The 25,942-nt window shown below is 33.9% G+C and overlaps 1 protein-coding gene across 1 annotated transcript in view; it reads right to left on the reverse strand.

Moving 5' to 3' along the window:
* Positions 1-25,942, reverse strand: part of LOC118183124 (uncharacterized) — a 356,054-nt gene that overhangs the window by 226,255 nt on the left and 103,857 nt on the right. Inside the window, exons 2-3 of the mRNA XM_085817140.1 lie at positions 19,852-20,560; positions 15,817-15,914 (exon numbers count right to left, since the gene is read on the reverse strand). Coding sequence (XP_085673266.1) covers positions 15,817-15,914; positions 19,852-20,507 — 754 coding nt within the window. The 5' untranslated portion in view covers positions 20,508-20,560. The remainder of the gene's footprint in view (positions 1-15,816; positions 15,915-19,851; positions 20,561-25,942) is intronic.

Raw genomic sequence — 25,942 nt, forward strand, 5'->3', positions numbered from 1 at the left:
GTTATATTATTGACAGACTTTATCAGGATCAAAAATTGTAATTTTGCAAATTTCTTTAACAACCTCAAATGTGAAATTATTACTCCAAATTCTCCTTACGCAACTCATCTTCTCAGATGTCTTGCATTAGTTTTTTCCGTTTTCTTGTATCTCCTTATTCTGGGTTTATAATGTTTTTATTTGCAATGCTGACTTTCTAAAGGAATATCAAACTAATTTTAGCTCTCTTCTGATAGAATGCATGTTAGTTTATGACTCAATTTTTTTCTTATTAAGAAATTATAAATAAAGTTCTGAATGGATCTATCACCTTCTGTACTTTTAAATGATTCTGACTTATCCCACAAGATCTCAGGTCATTGTTTCGCTAACTAAAAAACCACATGACACTCTTTATACCCGCTATCTGATTTGCCCTGAAATCCTCTCTCTAAAATGGAATGACTATTAGTTACTGCTATGAAACCAAATGCTTACCCTATTTTTCCTTTTACTTCCTTCCCATTACTTCCTATGGAAATTCTATGCTGGGTACAAACATCAGGTTCCAGTTAGACGTTTCATCAGGAACAAATGGATACAATCTTTTGAGCTGAATACCATAATACTTACTCCATATCTTACCGTCTTTTACTCCAGCAAATATATTCTTCTTGCCTCCAGATTGTTGGTAAAAAGCATGATACTAATAATGGGTATATCGAAAATTCAAAACGGTTTTGTTTGAAAAAAAGTAATATAATTTTAAACTTGGTCATACATATTATGAATAAAACTGCAGTCGAAAAACATCATCAATAAGAAACATTATAATTGGCTTCAAATCAAATAATTATTCTTCTCTAGAAAACGTTCGAATAAAATAAAAATGACCTCAAAATCAAATAACCTTGTATTTTCAAAATATCATTTAATAATAACTTGGTGGTTTTTCTCTTTATAAATTGGTCTTTGTGCTCTGGTTATGGAATACTTGAATCACATTCACTAAAAATAGTTAAATAAATAAAAAAATTAAATTAAATAATTAAATTAAAAAAAGAAAATCTGAAAGGTTTTAGATTTTAAATTACGTCCAAAGAGGCGTCTTTCTGACATTTTGTCTGTTACCTTTATTAAGTATCACGTTCTTCGCACTTAAACCGTAAAATTCATTTCAAGAGCAATATCGCAAAATAGTTTAAATTGAGCATATCTTTAGAATTTTCGATACATAGTTTCGCGCGCTGGAGATGAAAATGTTTTTTTACTGTATAAAGTTGCCATTACTCGCTTTGAAATCCTTGAGTTTGTTAATAAAAAATTCTTTAAAGTTTTACAAAATATAAAATCGTTAATAAAACAAATTTCAAATTTCAAATTTGTGCTTCAACATGCCCATATTCGCAGTAGGATGACGTCATTCAAAATTCGATGGCTCTATGTACAGTAAATTTATCACAATGCGAGAAATATACATACATTTATGCAGATTTTTCATTATTCAATTTCTTAAAATATAATGCAGGACTCTAACATTTGGTGGCAATAATTTGAAAAGTGAAACGGACATTTACGCAAAATCGCAAAACGAAAACAATAGTCCTTCAGGGACAAAGCCCTTTGGACTAATAAAATAATGCATTTTTTTCATATGTTTATATTTTTTGATACAAACTCTTTAGAAACGATTCATAATTGAAATTCTTAACCTTAATACTATATTCGCAAGAAGCATGATCATTTTAATTGCTAAAAGAAAGTAAGTTATTAAAATAAGCTAAGTCGTTTACTAAGCTTACTAATAATAATTTACTCATTAAAAATAATTAAATAAATAAACAAATAAATAAAGTAATTTTTTATATCTTTATATTGATTTTAGAAACGATTCACATTTGAAATTCTTAACCTTAATACTATATTCGCAAGAAGCATGGTCATTTTAATTGGTAAAAGAAATTAATTTATTAAAACCAGCTAAGTCGTTTACTAAGCTCAAATAAATCAATTTAAAGTTAATTTAGACATAACTCTTAATTGCTTTCTGTTGGAAAATTGAAATAAAATCTAAGTACTGCATAGCATTTAGCATATGCATAACCATCTGAAAGTTTAATCTAAATATTCGTCTAAATATTTTCAACACTTCTAATTTGGTTTTAAAATTACCCTTATTTGCCGTGCCTTAAGTTTCTAATTAGAGTCTACTCACTAAATTTAGTTAATTCGTTTTGGTATTTAGTTGAGTTGTCTTTTTATTAGCTTGCTTCTTATTGTACCTTTATTTCTCTATTTGATAAGTGAAGATTTTCTTTTTTCGTTGACATTCCAATTTAAAACGATTAATTCCAACGGTTTAAGAAAGTTTGTGATAAGCTTCTGAATTAAATAAATCACTATTAAAAAGATTGAACAAATAACAATTTAACTTTTTAATACTTGAAATTTTTGCCATTTATTTCTCGATTATTGATAATCTTCTTTAAATTATGTAAAACTTTATCGTCTGAAAAGGCTTGGAAAATGGAAAATCAATCTGTTTATCAAACCTCTCATCAATTTTTTTTCAAATTACAGCCCTTATTATCAGATATATATAATATCTTTAACAGGCTATTTAATTGAAAGTTTTTGGCGTCATTTTACCAAAATTTAAAAATAGTTTTAAAAAAACATTTCGAAGTGAATGACTTTTTGAAATTTCGAAGTGATTCATCAATAACATGAAGAACTGTACATTTAATTTGGTGGAGATCACAAGTATTTTGCTATTCTTTTTTTAACTTCTTCACGATCTCTTGTTATTGCTTTAGGGGTTTCTCTTACGAGATTTTCTTGAAAGTCTCTGAGATTCAATATTTTCCACTTGTGATTTAGAACCAGTTCTAAATAAATTGATTTTATAGTTTGGATTAAAGTTACTTATTTTGTGTCTAATAGATAATCTAGTTTATCTTGTAACACCTCTTGAAAGATTCATATGTAAGGCTTGAAATCCCAGACCATATTTTATTTTGGCTCTTACTTGTTTAATAAATAGTGTCGTTTCAAATTGCATTGTTTTAACTGCGCTTCGCCTTTTTATCAGTTGGCAGCAACAAATATTAGTTTCGTTTAATTTAATGGTAACATGCCGTATGACATTTTAGACTGCTGCATAAAATTTCGAACTTACACGTGTTTTTTTTAAATACATATAATAATAATGCTAAGATGTCCACATTCCTTCCGCTTTACAAAAGGAAAGCTTTATAAAACAAACATATCGAATTATGAAACTTTCTGTAAACGGAAATGGCGTAACGCAAAGGAAGAATAACCGTTAATTTAGATAGAAATCATTTTGAACCGTAACTACGCTTTAAAATATCTATTAAATCATGCCAGATAATAAATAAAGCATAAGAAATATTAAATAAAATTAGAAATAACGCCGTATGTACTCTTTCGTCTGCCATTAGGAATATTGCCTGCACGCTTTAGACGTTTGGCAGTGATGACATTACGTTAAGCTGAATCTTCGCATATACAACAAATACCAGGAAATTAGATTTCATGAGAGAACGGATATATTTTACATTTATATTACGTCGTTTCTGCATACATTACATTATAACGTTTCCACTTTTATATCTGCTTCTCTAATATAGAGAGTCATTGTTTGCCTTGTGTTCTGGCTGATGTAAGAGTCTTCAAATCAGATAGTATGCTTCACTAATTAACATTGCAAGAACAGTTTTCCTGCCTCCTTGTGCCGTAGTTGTGTAATTGGAAGCACGTTCGGCTAGCAGTTGGGAAGTCCGGAAATTGAATACCGGCGAGGTCATTTTTCCTGTTTCTCCAAACATAAACCTGAAGACTGACTCTAGAAGTATCTAACTGAGCTAAAATGGGGCGGATGATAACTCGTCACTCGAAATGACGACTGGCTTCTATCCTCCTCAATCATACTTTAAGCAAAAGAAAAGAATGACACTACAAAGGAACGCTTTCCTTTACGCGTGCCTTCTTAGTGTAGTTGGAAAGTGCGTCTAGTAAGCAGTGAGGAGATTCAAAGGGAATTGCTGATTTGCTATGCTTCCTAGTTTCAAAACAATTCCACATAACTCTACAAGGGGCACCCGAACTAAAAATGATTTGGACGATAATTCCTCCTTACCTGGACTTTTGGAATTGGTCCCGTGCCTCACAGGCTCCCTTTAAGTTAACAGGAGTCTAAGGTATCTTCTTCCTTTTCTCGTGTTTTTGTTCGTCTAACAATGAGGAGGTCAGGAATCCAGGCCCAGGCGTCGCTGAGTTTTCATGCCTATGGCCCCGATAAGTATTTAATGTCTCTATAACAGAACGTATCTTTTTCTTTCTTAAACGGTTCTTCATAAATTGCAAAAACATTGTGAACACCGTCATTTGCCCGAAAGATCTCTCACATCATGCACATTGCCGCTATCACTACGTAAAACGATTATTCGACTACTTCCTTATTTCTCTTAAAAGCTACAATCCTATTTCATCTTCAGGTTAATAAAACGATTTCCTACGTAGAGGATCCTGCATTTTGAAAACATTTCTTTTTCTTCATATCTCTTCTGTATATTTTTAGGTTATCCGTACAATTTAGTTCAAGTTACTTTGATTATTTTCCAGAGCAATGTTTGCAAGAAACGTATATTTTGAGCATGATAAAAATATTCTGAATAATAGCTCTTTCATTACTAATGGTTTTGGGAATTAAATTGTTATCATGTGAAAATTTCATTCTTCACAATTAGTGAAATTTTATAACTACATTCTTTCAACACCTTCCTTATATCTGCATGAGTGATCACAATACTGTTTATGGATTGTTGTCCTATCAATGAATGATGTTAATTACGTTCAAAGTTTCATCACAAGTTTTATTCTGGCTCGCATTCTGCTGCCATTTCTTTACCTTGTACAGAGTCTAAACAATGACGTATTTTCGCCTTTCACACACGTTACTGTATTTTTAAGAGGTGGTACTTAAATACACATTTATGGGGTGTTAAATTTGCATAAGCGAACATTAATGTTTCAGAATGGCATGTTTCACCTTTTTTACATGAACGAAGTTGGAATAGTGGAAATTTATTTGGATTAGATGTGCCATACACTAGGATTCAAGACTAAAATTTAACATTCGGGTACTTTCATTGGTATGTTCGTGAAATAAAATAACTAACCTATGTTAATGATTTGTAATACTCGACAAAGTCGCGTAGACAGCGTTAGTTTTGTTGATACCTCACAGAAAGCTGAAAGCATTATCAAATTCTTTGACTCCTTTATAAAATTTCATTTACTGAACAACCTTTCAAAAGCTTCTGTCTATTTATCGATGTAGATAAATAGCGATGCTTTATTCAGTAGCTGAATAACACTTCTGATGAAAAGCAAAAAGGATGCATAAGATGTTATTTTGCAATATTAAGTTCTTCTCGACAACGTTTTACCAGTAAAATTATTGTAATCGGCTTAAGCTAAATCTTGGTATCACGAAGCTGCCGTTGTCAGTTTTCCTTCTTTGATACGATTTCTTATCAAAATACGAAATTGACACTTTTTAGGTTTTGGAATTGTCTAGAGTGGAATTTTCTAGGATATTTCTTTATTTTATCTTGTTGTTGCTATATGTTCCCCGGATCCTCATGACACCTGTGATTTTCGACACTAATCTAGAACCTGATGATCTTAAAGCAGAAATTATGTATGAAAAATGAAAAAAAATAATTCAGCATTTCGTATACTATCATTATTTTGCAATAAAAGATAACAAAGCTGAAAGATTTTGTAAGTTTTTTTTTATTTAATCAAACAATTATTATGATTTTGATCTTTATTTTACTTCTTCTTTCGTATTTCTCACCAAAATGCAAATTATCGTTTAGTGCATTTAAGCTGAGAGTTTTCAACCTGAGACAGATAGAGCAAGAGTTTCTGGTATTCGCCTCGCACTGTTAGATTTTGCCAAGTTTGTCTAAAAGTAATTATCTTGGCTTTTGCATTCTCTTGTTTACAGATTGTTTTAAACTTACTCAACCGCACAGTTAACTGAGCCAGCTTATAGCTTAATTTATAGCTTGTGTAGTCTAAGACTGTTTTTATGAATGGTTACATTTTAAGTATCTGCTATCGATTAAATTACATCGTTATAAGTATTCGTTTGTTATAGCACAAATCAGAACTTATAAGTTCAGTTTAATAAAAATGTTGTTTAAATGTTGGCAAATCTGGGCATACTATTTCAGATGTAAACATACACTCATTGCCGTAAAAATTTAAAAAAAAAAAAAAAAAAATGGGACAGTTCTACTTTTCCGTTCTACTGGGCCGATTCAGAAAATTCAAATTGCGTTCTTCATGTCTCGAAAGCGCGACTTAGGATATATATTAGATTTAGATATAGCACTATTCTAACATAGGTATTTTGACACAAAATCGGACTTTTTCTGAAATAGCATACCAATATTTTTACATATTTCGATTCTACGACTCAAATTATGTCTAAATATTAAATTTTGTAAAATTTGGTGCGAATTTTACGGAGAAATTCAACAATTTATGTTGGCGCTTTTTATTCAGTTTGCACCAAAATTAGTTCATTTGGCGAACTTCTTAATATGTGGCAAACTATTTTCATTTCCATTTTTACATAGTGCGTGAGAGGAAAAAAGTCTAAATCATTCCTTCTTTCAAATAATGTTCTTTATCTTATATTTATAATTATAATTATTATTAATTTTAAGGAATTTTTTTCTTTTTCGAATTCATTTTAATTGTATACGTTGCATAGTTTCTTTCGAACAACTGTTTTAAAAATTTCTATTTTCTCATTCGAACTGCGTAGTTTAAATCAAAGGCGCATCGTTTATTTTTTTTTTTTCAATTAGTTTTCTTTATACTATATTTTTAGTCATAGTTATTATTTTAGGTAATTTTCAAATTTTTAGACTTATTTTAATTATTAGTGTTTCACTGTCTCTTCAGATAATTATTTTAAAATTTTCTATTTATTCATTTGAACTGAGCATTTTAAATATATTTATTAACATAAATTTTCCAGAATTTGATTTTATTTATTTGAATTGCGTTTCTTTCGGAAGAATACTTTGTAACCCAGACTACAATGCATTTGAAAACTGCATAACACCCATGCAGCCAGCCCGTTCGCGGGATTCGAACCTCGGACCAAACTACCAGTGTTCAGCTACATTACCGCTCGGCCGCTGAAGGGCCACATATATTAAAAGCGAAAATACAGTAAAACACACTTAACACGCCTTTCAATGTTCCGTTTAGAAAAGATATACATAAATAAGAGAGATGTATAACCGACATTTTATCTTAGGATAACCTGCATACACTGCCTTAAACAGTTTTATCATTGTGCCCATTACTTTACACAATTTTATCCTACATTTGATTTCTTAAAATGTTATTCATATTTTAGTCAAATATTTTACTTTTGAAATCGAAAGAATCAAATATCATAAGATTAAAAAGTTTTAAATTAAAACAAAGTACAAATACTAAATTTTACGCAAAAATTAATTTTTTCTTCTCTATTTTCAGGCATTCTGCTTCATTGTTGCTCTTTTTCTTTAGACATTCTGCAAGTATATTAAAAAGCATCCAACTTTTCGAAACATCTTGGTATTTCTGACAATCATTTTAAATAAAGTTATCGCCTTCCATTTCATAAAAGCCCAGAAACGGCCGAGCGGTAAAGTCGCTGAACACTGATAGTTCACTCCGGAGTTCGAATCGCGGTAAACGGGCTAGTTGCATGGGCGTTTTCGAGGATTTTCTCATGTGTAACGTGTATGCCAGCTGGTTTCCCTTAGAAATATCTTCACGAAGGCATCCTTTCTTTTAGACAGATAGCCCTGCTTTGCCGTAACTTAATAATCAATTTCATCAAAGCCTTTATCAGTTTTTAATTTTGACAAAGCACACTGGGGCTATCTGCCTAAGGGTAGGGATGCCTTTGTGGAGGTTTTTCTAAGGGAAACTGGCTCGTATACACGATACACATGGGAAAAACCACGCAAACGCCCATGCAGCCAGCCCGTTCGCGGGATTCGAACCTCGGACCGAACTACCAGTGTTCAGCGACTTTACCGCTCGGCCGCTGTTTCATCAGGAGGAACAAAAAACGTCTTTAGGTGACATCCACATACAATACTGGATAAACTCCTGAATCTTCAAATAATTCGACTGAGAAATCATGGGATTCTCTGTTTATGATACGATATAATGTTCTATAACGTAATTTAAATTTATACAACCATATAGCCTAAAACTAGTCGCTTTTCGCTTTAATCTGCAATGATATCGTTTTTGTCTTTTCTGTTAACACAAGCTCAATTGATGGTATTTGCTGGTGTACACGTCCAAGTGTTTTCTCTTTGAACACCTAAATTCTTTTAAGTATATACTTCAAAAGCGTCCAATCTTTCTGAAGCATCTTGGTATGTCTGACAGCCAAATTTTCCTGAAATTTTTGCTTACTTTTCTTCCTAATTTTCCTCTTTCTTTCTACAGTTATTTTCAGTGCTCATACAAGAAAATTAAGTTTTTTCGATTGCTAGACTTCCATAAATTTTGCATTCTTGTCAATTTTTTTTAAATATCAATTCCATGAATTGCGTTTCAGCTGAAGACAGTTTTTATTTTCTAATCATTCTAATTATAAATATAGTTTAAAGCGAAGTCCAAGGGATAAATATTTTAATTAAAAGATTTTTTGCTAAATGACAAAGAAATAAAACAGTCCAGCAGTGTTTTTTCTATCACCGAGTGACCTAATTCTTGTATCGACTGAAACAATCTAAATCATATTAAAGATCATTTTTTATACAATCTATAACGCGAGAGAGAAATTAGCTTCTTAAAACATTCTTTCTAAGAGGATTAATATAAAAACTTATATTTATATATATATTTTTAAAGCTGGGACTTAACTGTCAATCTTTTAAAGTTTAATTTACATGGTGATTATAATTAGAGTTCCACTTTAAAATGGTCAAAAAAGGAAAACTACCGGACCAGATGTTATCACACTTGGGAATCGTAAAGGAGGTTATGGGAATTTATTTTCCGCGGGAAAGAAAAGAGTTCACCACCAGGGAAAAATGACGCTGTATGCAATATTGTTAAATGAAATAATACATGAGAAAATCGGTTTAAAATGTGTTTAATGGTTTCCGAAACGGGTTACAAAGCATGTTCAATGCAGCGTCCAGTATTTTCCGAAAGCAAGTTAAATCCTGTTACTGCATTCTCAACAGCAGCTCTTAGCATATCAGGAGGAACGTTACGGACATGTCGGTGAATCACATATTTCATTTCTGCCAAATTGTTTAGATTATCACCATAAAAAGTGCTTTTGAGATAACCCCATAGCTAAAAGGTTGAGTGAAATGTTAACTTTTAACCATAGCAAAGGTTGAGTGAAATGTTAACTTTTAGCTGGATTTCTGCTTGTGCCAGTATATTACTTTTCAGGTAAAATTATTTTGATAACATCATTTTACTCCTGTAATCTCCATTTTACTTCTGAATAAGCGGTAATGTTTCGAAGGGCCCAGGACATCTATCTGTTCACCTTAAATATATAGACGATATAACAAGTTTTTAATCTCAGTTTTCTGCTGGGAACAAGAAATGCTCTCTGATCTATAGATATCGTAGAATTACTACAATTAACAATTATTCTTATTAAGTTCATTATTTTTTCTTATTTATTTATGAGCTCTAATGAGCTATAATGGGACGAAACGCAATTTTACGCCCTCTGCTGTAATGCTCTGTTTAACTTTTCATACGTCTCTGTTGCCATTCGGCAAAAGGTAAGATATTTATTATTCAAATTTTATCTGTTTGTTATTAGTTAATAAACTCAGCTGCTTTAAAGGAAAAAATGCAATTAAGGAATTCTTTTTCTTTCTTTTTTACGTCCTTGTACGAGGTAAAGGAAATATTATAATCACGAAATATTCCTAGTATCATATTTCAAAGAAAATATCCAATTTTACTGCTATCGAATGCAATTTAACGATGTTTTTGCGTGACATCTGTACGTAAGAACAGAATAAAGGATTATTTTTCCCAAACGAATTATAAAACTGATTTAAAATGGATTCAGAAGAATTTTTTCCCTGGTGTCTGTACTTATGTATGTATGCATCTGGCTTAACTCAAAAACGAGTAGCTTCAGAACGCTGAAATTTTGTATATAGGACTGCTTAACATGTAATTGTGCACTTCTCTTTTTGCTTGCAGTCCGCCGCACCAAAAGTATATGAATATAAGTAGCAAGACTACATGAATTAGAGAGACCTTAATGGTCAAGAATTTTGCGCATTGAGCTGCATAAAGCTTATGCTAAAAAAGTCATTTCACTCTATAGTTACTTATTAAAAAAGGTAAAGTCATTCAAAATCTAGATACAATAACAAAGTAGTAAAAGCAAATTCGTAAAAACTAAAGGTTAAAATTACAAGTCGAGACGACTTAGAAATCAAAAAGGGTAAAAAAAGTTAATAAATTTTAACGCACTAAGAATTATAAAAGGAGTGTTGTAAAAATAAAACACATTACAAAAATACACGATATGTACGAAAAATTGCAATAAGTGGTATATAGCTTAATTCGAGGTTTGCGCCAAATGTATCAAGGAAAAAGCAGTTCAAAACTCGAATCAAGTTAATAGCTATAGCGCGTTTCATCAAACGACAATAATTAAGACTATAAACGCAATTTCATTTTTGAAAATTCCAATTTTATGATCTAAAAAAGTTTGTTAAGTTTCAATTATATCGCTCTTTTCCCGACGCGCCCAGTGATTAAATTGAAATGTAAAACTTACTATTAAACTAGAAAAAGCTACACCAGTTAGCTCAGTGATGCAAAGGTACAATTAAAAGAAAATAGCTAAAATGCTATTGACGAGCTGTGACTTAAATTGTAAATGCAAAACATACTATTAAACAACAAAAAATTAATACATGAAAGCCTAGTTAGGCAAATGTACCATAAAATAAATAGCTTAAAAAGCTTATTAGTCTAAAAATTACACAATTTTAAGGGAAAACCCTCTAATTAGAAAATTGTAAACTTTTAAGAAGAACTAAAAAAGACATAAAAAATTCGTACTAAATTATTATTAATAATTTTATCTACTAATCTAATAATAATTTTTTATTCCTAATTGACTTTTAACTACTTTAATTAATTTTAAATCTAGTCATTTACTCGCTATTTTCTCAAAATTTCACTGTTTAATTTTTTTTTTTTTTTTTTTTTTTTTTTTGTGATTCACAGTATTTGATTTTACTTTTGGTTTTGAATTTTATTTTTACTCTTGCCTATATGGATGACGAAACACGAATAGAGTAATTAAAGAATTAGGTTTGGGGACAACTACCCCTTGGATAAGTCTGTCTCCTGCCTGCTCAACAATTATTCACTTATGCAATTTTTAGGAATAATGAATTTAATTTTTGGAGTAATATATTTTTTCATGGTTTCAGATAAGTGCAATTAATTTACATATGCTCTTAAAATATAAATGATATTGTAAATTAATTCGCAGCAATAATAATTATTTTTATTTTTATTTCATTGCAATTAAAATTTTTAATTAAATTTTATTTGCTTTCTCCACGAATAGAGAATATTAGTTAAATTCAAATTTCATTCCTTGCAGCAATGGCGCAAGAGAATTATTTAAATTTAATTTAAATTTACTATTTTCTTGTGAAACAATTATATATATATGGTAAGGATCTTTAGTTTACTAACGTTTATTTTATTTTAAAACTGCAAATTGTACTTGCTAACGCCCAAGTATTCAAGATGTGGCTTTTCGCCAAGAGCAGAGTTAGACAGAGAGAAAGTGAGCCGCCTTGCCACTGTATTACACGCGAGTTTCCAATCAGCTGCTGTCCGCCTTTAAGGACAGATATTTAGTACTCTTGATATTTAAAACGTATTGTAGTTTCGGCAGTTTCCGTAATAACATACGTAATAATTTAAAAGACCAGTCGTAGCGTAATCAGTTGTGTAAAGCACTCGCAGTTAACTCTTATTTTTAGTTAGTTAATAGTTTTTATATTTTTAAGCTCAGACCATAAGTGGTTGGTCTCTGTATCCCGAAGTGAGGGAACACCTGTAATATCGTGGACAATAAAGGGTACAGTTAACCCTTCCTGCTTGTGTCGTCAATTCCACACCTATTTGAACATAGCTTGAGTAAGATCCCTGTTCCTATTCAGGATAGGTCATATTCCCGAAACAAATCAAAAGACATTCAAGTCCTGATAGTGGCGCCCGAACTAAAAGGGTGTTGGATGAGGATTCTCAGCAATCAGGATTTGGCGATTGGGTCCCATAAAAACCCCAGTCGCTCTTTAAAAAGAGGAGTATATAAGGTATTTCTCTCACCTTCTTGTCGTGCCTTCGTGGTGTAGTGGTTCTGCACACTGCGCCGGTATTCCAGAGGTCCGTGGGTCGATTGCCGGCGAAGGCGACTGCTAATTTTTCATCTCGGCCTGCTTCTAAAAATACCTAATGTCTTTACAGTGGTGCCCGAACTAAAAGGGTGCTGGATGAGGATTCTCCACATCCAGGATTTGGCGACTGGGTCCCCTAAAAACCCCAGTCGCACTTTAAAAAGGGAAGTATATAAGGCATTTCTTCCACTTTCCGAGCGTGCCTTCTCGTGTAGTGGTCAGCACACTGAGCCGGTACTTCAGAGGTCAGTGGTTCGATTCTCGGCGAAGGCGTGGCTAATTTTTCATCTTTTTTTTTATTTATGAGCCTTTCGAATCGCAAATGTACAGATTTTAGATAACAGAAAAGCATTTCAATTTATGTAATAAATCACATTAATATATTTAATGTCTTACTTTTATTAATTCTAAAATTTATCTTTTATTAAGGCATCTTTTTAATAGGAAACATATTACTCCCTATGGTTATGTTCGTTCATGGTATTTTATTTAGGTAAAACTTGTTCCCTCTTCCCTGAGATAAAAAAATGACGGGAACAGGGATTTTTCGTAGCTTCATTTATAAAATAAATAGTTGTGTAGTTCATCGTAACTTCCATTTAATAAAAAGTTTGCCTTACGCTTTGTCTCAAGTTGTTGATTTAAGCATCCTCCCGCCCCCATTGTTCCCCCGCATATTTCTAAATAACATTATCATAACTCAGAGCTGTTCGTAACACAGGTCAGTATCACTATTTTAATCAATTTAATGTTTTGGTATACACTGGTTTTTCTCTGTTAAACAAACCGTTCCTACACCCTTTGTTTAAACTTTGTCCAAACATTTTTTAGTTGGCAACGCACTTAAGGATTTAGCATTTTGTCCCGGCATTCATGTTCAAAGAAGTGCTGTACAAGGTTTGTGCTTTATAACCTGCTTGAGCATGAGAAGAATTTTGGATCCACAAGTATTTCGCTATATTTTCTTCCGCAAAGTATTTTGTAAACCATTCACTGAGCTTGCTTCGAAAGGTGTTCCGTGAGAAGAGGCAGCAATTTTTGACAGACAACGAGCTCATTAGAGGACGCGTATTTATGCAATTTGGGGAAGAAATCTTGATCACCATCTTCAGTAACTTTTCTTAACCACAACTGCAGTTTTCTTCTAAACTCCACAATTTTCTCCAATAGTTTCAATATGTGCATATTATTGCCTTGTATAAAAATATTCAAGGCATTCAGTTTGTCAAGTATATTGCACAAACACGCCAGTTTTAGTTTAAAGTCTGGTTCGGCAAAAAAAAAAAAAAAAAAAAAAAAAAAAAAAAACTGCTGTTTGCATGTCCTTTCCTTGCAGAAAAGTGTGAATTTTTTTATTTAGCTCGAATGCATGGAATAAGACACTTCCACGTGAAAGCCATCGTGAACTGCAGTAATATAGCAGGGCTGTGTGTATGGCTGTCATGTTCATTCAAAGCCTTTGAATAGTTTGGCATTCGGCTGCCTAGGATTTATGTAGTTTACTACATCTATGATACGTTCCAATACCAAATTCAATGCACAGCTCATCGACTTCGATGCAAGTGCTTACCTATGGAGGATGCAACGGGTCCACATAGTATGGGGTGCTTTACTGCGAATAAGCGTTTGCAGTTCTTGATACCTGCTAGACATTGATCGAACGCCGTCAGAACACACAACGATACAATCTTTCCAATCTAAATTATTTCCTGTTATAAAATTGTCAAGAATTTCAAATACGCTTTCAGCCTTTGTGCCTTCATTGACGCTTTGACAGAAAAGAATGTCTTCAACAATTGTATTGTCATCTAGAAAATGTACCTAGCAAGTAAGGTATGCATCTTTATTACTGTTAGTAGCCTCACCAAGTTGTGGACCAAATTCCTTGCCTTTCATTATCCGTATTAATTGATCATTGAGATTCTCCTCTATATGACGGATTCTTACATTAGTAGTATTGTTAGATAAAGCTACCTTTGTATTTAGATTTCCCGCCGATTATTTTACCATAAAATCAAACATATTGAGAGCAGCCGATAAAATACGTTCTGCGTGGTGTGAGGTTTCTTGCACTTCGCCACCTCGAATGCCACCTTAAAAGATGTTAGCAGTACGTTGCTAAAGCTTGTTGAGTGAACAGGTTTCTTTTTTATTTTTGTTTTTGTAAATTTTGCTACTTCCTACTAAAATATTCGCGCTATTTTTCAACCATGGTAAAATGAATGGTCTCCAGATGTCGTTTTAGCTCACTTGGAAGCATACTTTCGAACGATAGAATTTTCAAACGGAGCACACATTGCGGTCATTCGTCGTTACTTACTTCTACCCAAGCCAAAGTCCGAATAGCTATCTATCATCGTATTTCGATATTTCCACCGTTTTGCTTGTCGAGGCTTGATCACTCTGACTTGAACTTTATTTAAATATCTTTCCATTTTGTTACTAATCTTTTAAGAAAATGGTAAACATCAAAATTAAAACAAAGCAACCGAACTGCTCACATAAAAGTATGCTTAAATAGATATAATACCGTTTTCCTGTCCTGCGTTCGTAAATCACAGCTCTCTATAGGACACTTTATTACTACTTCTATTTAACTTAAAAATTTAAATGCTTAGGCTCACAATAAACTAACTTGGCAATGCGGTCTACGACGACTTATATACTACCACCAATAGGCGTTCGAGACAATTCCTGTCGAGGCGACCTGCCGGTCGAATGCGGGGTTCTGGAAATCTCTCCCAACGGCTAGAAAATAATTCGGCGTTGCCAAACTCAACCCAAATGCGGTGTTGGTCGGTTTCTTACGCAACGAGCGATTTATGCAGCACACGCGATTTAAATGTAGATTCTATAAAAGAGTAAACAGGAGCGCCTCACGGCGCCGCAGGGCCCCGTGATGCACACTTTGAGAACCCCTGATTTAATCCTTTGACTGCATTGAGCATCATCGACGATTTACAACGGCCTAACTTTTCGGAGACGTGTGTATCGAATGTGATTCATACGTTTTTTATTGTTTGAAGCCATGTGAGTTACCGGCGCTTCACAAGCAGAAAGATTTATACTGTCAAAAGTATTTTTATAGCCTCAGAAAGCGCTCTCAATTCTTCTCGTACTTAAGAAATTGATTTTTAGGATAAATGGGACAATAAAACACTAGAGTTAAAAAATGTCCCGAGAGAGTATTTTATCCTATTTTGCTGTGGTAGTTAACGTGTTAAGTCAGCTCTGATTCTTAATGAAATAAGAAAACATTCTACAATATGATTCTTTTGTGGCAGATATCATATATACTTACGTATAACTTCTGTCTTGTTAGCAACTTTCTTTTCACATTTCACACCTTCATACCCATGAGGGCATTCACACGTTCGGACAGAAGATCCTATGTAATATCTGCAAAAAAGGTAGGAAATGTGTTGCTACACATAATTAGATTTCTGTACATAAGAAAAATAAAAATATGTTATGCAGAGAGAGTTTTACTACACGTTCAGCAGTTTGAGAGCTAATATGGAAATTCAAAAATTAATAGCAGATCTATGGAAAACGAATTTATCATTTTATTACATCTTAAAATAAATGTTTCTTTCGAATCAAGATGCCCTATATTTGCAAAGCAATGGTTACCTTCATAAAATTATGTATCAGTATGGATTTCTTTATTCACATGAGCTTTCACAGTTGCAAATAAAATAATTTGATAGAGATATTTACAATAATCAAAGTAAAAAAATTAAATGCATAGTAGTTATTAAAAAATGCATTTAAAAAGCAGAAATCAACATTCATGTTCATGTTTTAATTTAGGGTCTCTTCGCAAAATAAAAAACCCAGGAAAAGTTTTAAACTGTAAAATCATCTTGCACATACAAAAACGATAAGGTGAAATAGAATATGAATTTACGGTTTATTTTACAGGCGTGGTTATAGATCGTTAAGCAAACCATGTTGCGTTATAGCGGCCAGTAATAGTTAAAATAATGAAGCACGCAGTAAAATAAAATAAAATTAAAAATATATTCAGTTTTAAAAATATTACAAAAGAAAAACGGCTCCGTGGCACTTAGCCGACGAGACACTTGACAGACACCAGTTAGCCGACAGGACATTTAACCGACAAGGACAGTTAGCCGACAGGACATTTAACCGACAAGGACAGTTAGCCGACAGGACATTTAGCCAACAGAGACAATACTAAAAAAGAGGGCGGTAATGAGGACATTTAGCCGAGAGAGAGAGTTAGCCGTCAGGAACATTTAGTTACGGTACATTTAACTGTCAAGACATTTAATCACGTTAAGCCGACTGTGACGTTTATCTGATACGTACCCAACAATTATTTAAACTTTCTATCAATTACAAAATTTCTCGATTTCTCCATAAGTTCAATATTTAGATAATTTTTTCACCTATCAGTAATTTCATTTTTCGATTTAAAACCCATATGTGTTATTAATTAATGTGTAATTTAGCATTGTTTGGTACATATATCATGCTGTTGGGTGTATATTTGCGAAACTGAAAAAGCGTTGAAATTTCTCGTCAGGGAACATGAATTAAGTTTCGAAAGGGAAAAAAAAAAAAGAATTTTTTTTTTAGCTAAACACGACGGTCACTGGTTAGATATTAAAAAAAACGGTTACTCTATTTCCATTAGGCCCAGCAGTGGAGGAGCGGTAAAGTTGCTGAGTACTGGTGGTTAGGTCCGAATTTCGAATCCCGCGAACGGACTCGCTGCATGGGTGTTTTCGTGGTTTTCCTCATATGTAACGTGTATACGAGACAGTTTTTCTTAGAAAGTCCTCGACGAAGGTGTCTCTCTCTCCCCTTAGGAAATAACCCTCTGGCTTTGCCGTAATTACACAAACCAAACGAAACCAAACCTACTTCTGTTAGGTGGCCGCAGTCCACGACGCACGAATTCCTGGGCCAGAGCCCTATCCCAGGTTAACACATATACGATGCCTAACGTGCCTAACGTAACAAATTACGATGCATGAGGGTGTAAACAGCATTTAAGAAAAAAATAAGAAGTTCGTGTGTGGTCAGTAGGGCGAATCACTCTACTTCCTGACAGGCAAAGGAAATTTCATTAGTGGGAGCAGCGAAACAACTTTATACGGGAATGAATGTAGCATGTTGTGTTGAACAAAGTAGTAATGAAATGTGAAAGTATAAAAACTTTATCACATATGACTACAGTCCGTGCTAGACGGGACGTTTCTGAGAAACGAGATTCTGGTAGCACTGGTTTAAATGGGAGGATTTCTAGAAAAAAGAGCCCCCTGGAAGTGAAGTCCCGCCTAGCTACAGAAAAATGTTGCGGCTATGCGGGATTTTTTCAAACCTCACCGATAATGTCTCGGGTCCCGGTAGAGACAACCAATCAGACGAAAGTTCTGCTTCTGAAGGATCACGTGATACCAATTTGAGCGATAAACGATTACTGTTTGGCGTTCAAATTTTTGTAGCAAGGGAGAATGGTAACTTAGCTACGTGTGTTTCCTGGAATTGTGCGGGTTCTGAGAATTGTAACTTTCGATGTCAAGTCCCGTGTAGCCGAAACATAATGTGGTTGGGACTTTACAAACCTGAAAGCACGGGGAAGAGCGAGACTCATTGTCAGCTTAATGTCCTGTCGGCTAACTGCCCGTGTCGGCAAAATGTTCTGTCAGCTATGTGCCCATGTCAACTAGATGTCTTGTCAATTAAGTGCGCTTGTCAGCTAACTGTCCTTGTCGACTAACTGTCCTGTAGGCTAACTGTCCATGTCGGCTACGTGTCTGTGTCGGCTAAATGTTCTATCGGCTAACTGGTGTTGATTAAATGTCGCCACAGCTAAGTAATTGTCGGCTGAGTCCGCGACCGAAGGAAAACATTGAATGAGGCCTACGAGCTTTTTTCTTGTTTACAAGTAGTGATATTTCTGGCTGCATTTTGTTCAGTTTAAGCTTTAAAGGTGGCGCGACTGAGAATTTATTTAGAATTTAGATGGAGAAATTGGGAAAATTCCATGGCATACATTAAGCGGCAAATGATAATAAAGAAAATTCTGTATGCCCCAAAAGGGCGTTGTTTTTCATTTTTACTTACATACACGTTTCGAAAGCATTTAGGCTAAAAGTATTTAAAAACAGCATATCTTTTAAATTTCCGATAGACAGTGTCGCGCGTTGAAAATAAAAATATTTTATTCCGTATAGTGTGTTGCTACTCCTCGCTTTGAAATCGTTTGAGTTTTTTAATAAAAAATTCGTTAAATTTTTAAAAATATGAAATAGATAATAAACCAAATTCGAAATTCAAGATTCGGGATTCCAATTGCCCAATTCCGGTGGAGGATTTCGTTATTTAAAAATCGATGGCTCTAGGTATCGTTGTTTTTTCACAATTCGAGAAATATACATACATTCATACAGATTTTTCACTACTTTATTTCTTTAAATATAATGCAGGGCAATAATATTTGTTGGCAACAATAGTACACAATAGTACTGAAAAGTAACACAGTAGTTTATAAGGATTTGAGGCAAAATACCATTTCGAGATTAACAGCCCTTCTGGGTTAAAAATTAATAAATAAATAATAAAAATAAAAGATAAATATGTAAGCAACTAAAAAAGAAAATTTTTTTAAATCTTAATAAATAATAAAATATCCAATTAATGAAGCTCTATTGTAAAACAGATCACTGGCAGTGCTTTCAGTATGGTTTATCATAGGTCATTATGAAAATGAGTTATCATAAGGTATGCGCTAAGCGGCGATATGAGTCAGAAAACGCTATCATGACAGGTTATTACGAAAGATTAGTCTAGCTATTTTAAATATTTGCTAACTTGTGGCAAATATGTAACTAAATTATCAACTTCATCAAATTTGAAAATTTCCATGATGTAAATCAGTTTGCTTTTGAAATAGGTGAATTTCAACTGAAAATCTGTTATAGTTTAAATGTATGGAAGGATCATTAAGAATTACTTTTAAATGGTTCATGTCGCTTCCCTCATAAGCTTAATATCATTGTAAGTACTTTACCTACGGAAGTCCTGTAGCCCTATAATTGAAATACAGTAATCACATTGTTCAGTTTTTGGCAATTAATGCTTAGTCACTTCACAATAGCGCTAAACCCGGATTTTTGTAAACATATATTTTATATGAAGGAATAACGTTCGTATCATCTTACTTTTATGAAAACTTTAATTCCGTAATAGCTATGAGCGATTCGTTCATTGCATCGATTATGATATCTAGTAAAAACATATTCTAGATAAACATATCTAGTAAAAACATATTAACGTAAAAGATTTTCGGTAATAATCTTACCTGCATGTGCCTCCATTGAAACATATTTTCTGCGTGGACGTAGGCCCGCAATAATTATCATATTGGCATTCCTTCCCAAAGTAACCTTCAAAACAATGGCAGTTGTAGGCTTCGAAATTAGATGAAGCATAGCAATATCCAGTAAAAGAACAATGATGGTAAATACAAGGATCCTTCCGTACTCTCTGCTTCTTTGGTATTATTTCATAGGTTATATTGAAACCGAAGGCGTCCATCAGATGTTGTCTCACCCGTAAATGAACATTTTCTAATGTCGTTATTCTCATATCCAACACCAGAAATCTCTTGTTTGTGATTAGATATGTTGGTTCATGAGTAGAACTTATGATACCAAAATCAAATCTCCTTATTCCGATCTTTAGGTCCCTGATGTAGTGATCAAACTCTGTAGCTCTTAGTCCACTTTTCATGTAGAACTGGGTGAAATAGACTGCAATTTTCATGTTAGGAGGCGCTTCCACAATCCATTGGCAGTTGATGGGTACTGGGTAAGGTTTAGGGAAGTTTGGTGTAGAAATGGTACCATTTCCTATGATAGTATGAAAACCACAGTCGGGAAAAGCTAAAAGGATGCCTGGCAGTAGCAGTAATCGCAATGAAGGCAACAAAATGTAACATTCTGCTCTTTTGATCATTTAAGTGATGTATGTCCTGGATGTATTATGCGAAAATTCTAGTTGAGGTTAATCTGAAATATAAAGAAGGAAATCAGGTTTTCAGATAAATATACAAGTATAAACAAACAATTCAGTAGAAACATTTCTTCATCGGAAATATGTACCTTTTAATACTATTCAGTAACCCCTTCGCGTACTTTAACGAGCCTGCCTCGTGATGAAGATTTTGTCCCAAACATAAACATCACGAGCCAGGCTCGTGAACAGAAAGCCAGGCTCGTGAACAGAAAGCCGGGCCAAACTTAAACATCACGAGCCAGGCTCGTGAAAAGAAAGCTGAGTCAAACATAAAACATCATGAGCCGGGCTCGTGAATATTAACATTGTAATTTCACGGTCGTAATCGAACGTTAGTTCCTATCAGTACACCACAAGAGTTAGTCACGATTCTTTATTATATAGATTATGTAATATTTATAATATAATATTTATTTAAATTATATATTAAAAATATAATATATTTATAATATCTGCAAAAGGCAGAAGGATTACTTTCACTAAGGATTAAAGCTTGCTTACTTGAAGTGCTCTTTATTTATGAAATATAATTTTGAAACTGTTATTTATTGCAAAATATAATATATTTATAATATATACGAAAGGCAGAAGGATTAAAGTTTACTTCCACGCCAGCAGTATCGTACAATACTGACACAGGCATTTACGTTTCGGCTCGTATTGTGACTCTTCTCAAGCTTCCTTTCGTATTATGACAACTCAAAGCTTCCTTTCAAAAATGAGTGTAAGTTCAATCATTTAAATCAAATATGAATAAAGATTATAAGCTTGTCTAGAACTCGATGGAAGTTCATGCACACACGTACCAAAACAGGATATAACCTCGATCTAGAACATTCACGGCAAGACCAGCATTGGCGTTGCTAACGAATTTAGCTTTAATACGCAAAGAAGAGGACAGAAAGCCAAACTCTAACACTTCGATTCTTAAATCTCCAAACTTTGTAATAAAACTGTTTGTTTACAAATCTGCATAAATTCTCGAACGAATTAACCTCGTTGCGAAAAGGGGCAGAGAGGAAAGAAGTTAATTAAATAACACTGCTTTAACAAAACTTAAATCATAAATGCCGCAAGGTGAACTATTAATATAATTTGTTTCAGTTCATCTGATTCCTCTGTTATCACTATATTCCCTTAATGATTAGAAAACTTAATTATGACTAAAGTTTACATACGTAAATTTGCATTTATCAGACATGCACTTCCTTATGAACTTATGTTCCTTAAATTCAATTAAATAAAACATACTTTTAGTAAAATTATTTAACTAGGTTGTTAATACGACAGAGCATAAAATAGGTTCCCTCTACCTCGGTTTTCACAAAGAACACACGCTGTTTGAATACTAAAAGAAAGATGAACTTAAGATTTCTAAATTAGCTTTACATTGCTATAAACGTTTAATAATATAAATGCTCGATAAAAGAAAGTGTTTTAATTATTTGCTTAATTAAAACCAATATAAATTTAAAATTAATAAAGAAATTGAAGCTGCAACATTAAAGCTGCTTTTGTGATAACCTAAGTAAAGTATCAACCAGAAAAATAAAATCGTGATAAAATTCATTTGTTATCATTACTCTATATAATCGTGTTATCAGCGTAAAATTTCGTTAAACAAAAGACATTATTTTGTTCAGGGTAGAAAATCTTGAATATTATAAGACGTTAAAGGCAATAATGCTTTCTGCCCACACGAAAAAGTTATGTATTTAAGAGTACTAATAAAGATTTTATCTAATTCCAAAAACGAAACTCAAAACTAAATCCAGTAAAAGACTAGGATATCTAACCCAGAAATTCTAAATCTTGTTTCGTAATTGAGAGTGATTAATTAATGGAAATGTATAGAATCCTTACGATATCGCCAGATTTTGTATTCAGAGTTACGAAATGTCCAAAACAATTTTTTTTTCATTGAAAATATAAGTTGTTCGAATTATTTACATAGAGTTTAAATAGCAACAGCTATCAGGAAAAGACAAAATCGTAACAGCATGACGTAAATATTGTAAATTTGAAGCTGCCCAGGACACTGCGTTTGCTTATGTGAGAGCATAATGGTAAAAAATGTCTGAAATATTAATAAGTCAATAACAAAGTGAAAATGTATATAAAAATAGTATTATGATAATAACATTTGACATAAGAGATAGAGGGTATGGAAGGAAAATAAGAAATGTGAATACATAGTGCAAAAATGAATAAACATATACAGAATTATGTACTTTTTTTACTATATGAGTAAAAGAGTTGAAGAGGAGTGTGCCAGTGTACTCATATAACTCTGGGAAACGTAGGTTATGGTCGTATTTGGAGCAGGCTGTATGAGTTTAAATTGAGACAATTTTCTTACTTGCAGTTAAATGTTTAAATGTGAAGTAGTCAGCTGTTCTTCGCCACCGCGTAATAAAAGCTCCATGTTGTATGGATGTGGTGGAAGTAAGCAGAGAACAGGTAGTTTCTGGAGAAGTGAATCATTGACAAGCAGTTCTGTTGCCACCAAAGTTGATTCGTAGATCTGTTGCCGCCAACGTTCTGCACATGATGACTGTGAGCCATTTCGTTTACTCCTTAAGATCTGATGCCGAAGAGAAAGTCTCTTCTCTACGAATATTGTTTACTGCTTATTTTGCCAGCTTATCAACCAATAATATATATTAATTATTGGAATATTTAAATATTGTAGCATCTTGGAGCGTACGGTTAAGCACTATTTAGGAATGCATTGTAACTGTTGTAAGTTGCATTCTTGGTATTGCAACAACATTTTTAAGTTGTATTCTTTCAAAACAGAAATATTTTCCAACCGTACCAGTCAGAGAAGTTTTTCCTTCTTTATTACAAACAAATAATCGTTAGTCCACTTCTTTTGGAAGTACGACTTTCAGCGTCTACATTGCTCTTCTTTGATGAAGACATCTTTGTTAGTGTTCGACACCAAATTCACAAATATATGAAATTCAGGTTGACATAGCGTGGAATAGGGCCATCTCCTGCCTGAGAGGAAGGAGCATTGTTACTATTGTGAATTTCATTGCCAGACATAGAGTCTTCCAATAGATCACTTCTGCTATAAATGCTTTGATTATGTGCATTAAATATTCGGTTATGTGCATTAAAGTCGTAGGGTTCTGATATTTATAGAAGCTTAATTTAAAGTCAACGGACCTTATAAGACTGAAAAGGGAATAATCGCTTCATTCTGAAGCAATGCAACATCGCAAGAAGGTTAAAATAATCATTATATTTTATACTTTAGTTTAAACCGAAAACATTTCTTCAGATGCAGATGCCTCAAGTAATTCTCAAGTAATTCCATTTAATTTCTTCAAGTAGCGAAATATTTATTTTGATCATTCCTGAATCCATTTGAACGATTCTTTTTGCGTGACATTCGTACGCACTCGCAAAATAAATCAATCTTTTTTTTTTTCAAAAACGGATTGTAAAATAGGTTCAAAATGAGTTCTCCTTTCATGTTGTATGTACGTATATATGTAGGTATATATCTCGCATAACTAAGAAACGATTAACCGAAGAACGTTGGAATTTTGTATATGGGACCACTACAATATATACTTGTGCATCTCCCTTTTTCATTGCAATCGACAATACCAAACGTGTTTGTGTGTATGTGTGTGTGTATGCGTGTGTATGTATATTTTGTTAATCATTTTGTTTACGCATGATTATCAGTAAGGCTCATGGTATAGGGATGCCCAAAATCCAGACAGACTCTAAGATTCAACTCTAAGATGGTTCTCGGAGAGGAAAGCGAGCGCTCTCTCAAGATCATCCCAGATATGCTCTATAGGGTTAAGAACAGGAGATCTGGCTAGATAATCCATGCGGCGAATATCTCACTTTCCAGGTAATCTTCGATCGACTGAGTCCTATGTGGACGAGCGTATTCGCTCATTAAAAGGAAACCATGATTAAAAGCGCATTTGAAAGGTCCAACATAGGACAGTTTGTGTCTCATAACAGTCAATGAGACTTTACCAAATACATGCTGGTATGTGCGGCTGTCCAGCATCAGGTCTGCCCAAAGCATTACACGGTGAGAAGATAAGATAAATCTTGGCTGCCCTGCTCCGTGAACTAAGCACATTACAGGTGCACTCACCCCTTTGGGCATTTCGTGGAGGTTCAACCTCCACTATTACCCTTCCAAGGAAGCGGCGCACCACCTGGAAGAAGGAGGTGCGCCTCACCACTGTGCGAAGGATGGTATCGTCTTCCAGGCTCTCTCCAGATTCAGTTCGCCATGAATCGTACTCCAAGAATACGGTACGCCAAGAATACAAGTACTACAAGAATCGGTGTCCAGTCTCAATCTCGATTCATTGTAAAAAACACGGTTCCGCACTAAAGTCTGGTCCAAGACGCATGTTGTCTGCATCATGCTGAACACGCTCTCTTTTGTGCTACAGTGAGCGGACTCTGACAGCAGATCTTCTGGGATACAACTTTAACTCATGAAGATTTCAGGCAACTGTAGATCGTGAAACTCGGGTTTCAGTGATAGGATAGAGCACGCGAGAGCTATGAAAATGTAGTAGCCCAGTGTAGTTGCTCTTAAAGTGCCAAACAACAATATTCATACGCAGTTATGGATCTTGGTCGACCTTCTGTAAGTCTTCTCGATATGGATCGAGAAGACTAAAACTGTTTCCGAAAATTGCAGACGACACTGGGCGTTACAATGAGCTCTGTTACCACCCGAGCTTTTGAATGGCCTTCCTCTAATCTACCATTAATTTCCCATCTTATCCCATCATCCATACGTTCGTAACTCTTTTTACCTGATTTATAAAAAATAGTTTATAAAATTTTATAAACTAATTGAGACTAAACAAGAGTTGGGTAAAACAAAATTTACCCAACTCTTGCAAGAAACACGGCGAATGTTGTGATGGGGTAAAAGCAGCCAAATCGCCAAAAACACCTCGTGTACTGGCATCCCCTTCATGATCACAGGTCTGTGGACACGCATATGTAAACGTATGTATCGGACTCTGAATATTGGCGACCGCAAAATTAACATTCTAGATTTGGCAGTGGAGTAGCGTGCATAACTGGCGCCTGGGACAAAATACCTTTTTGACGTCCCCCAACCGCTAGAAAAAAACACAGTAATATGATGAAAATCGTGTTTGTAGACCATTTGCCGCCCCTCTGCGAGAGGCACCCGGGCATCATACAGCCCTTGTCCCCCCTCGCTACGCCACTGAGATTTGGTGCTTTCCCCCTAAATTCCTCTGTTCTCCCAAATTCGAGATTTTTCTACCTTATGTAGCTTGAAAACGGTAACCAAAACTAATATTAACCGATCTTAGCTTGTCTCTAGAATAGCACCTACTCTGGTA

Source organism: Stegodyphus dumicola, chromosome 1 (genome assembly GCF_044657685.1).
Source record: "Stegodyphus dumicola isolate Sdum_Otavi_A_Nest chromosome 1, ASM4465768v1".
In the NCBI taxonomy this organism is placed as follows: domain Eukaryota; kingdom Metazoa; phylum Arthropoda; class Arachnida; order Araneae; family Eresidae; genus Stegodyphus; species Stegodyphus dumicola.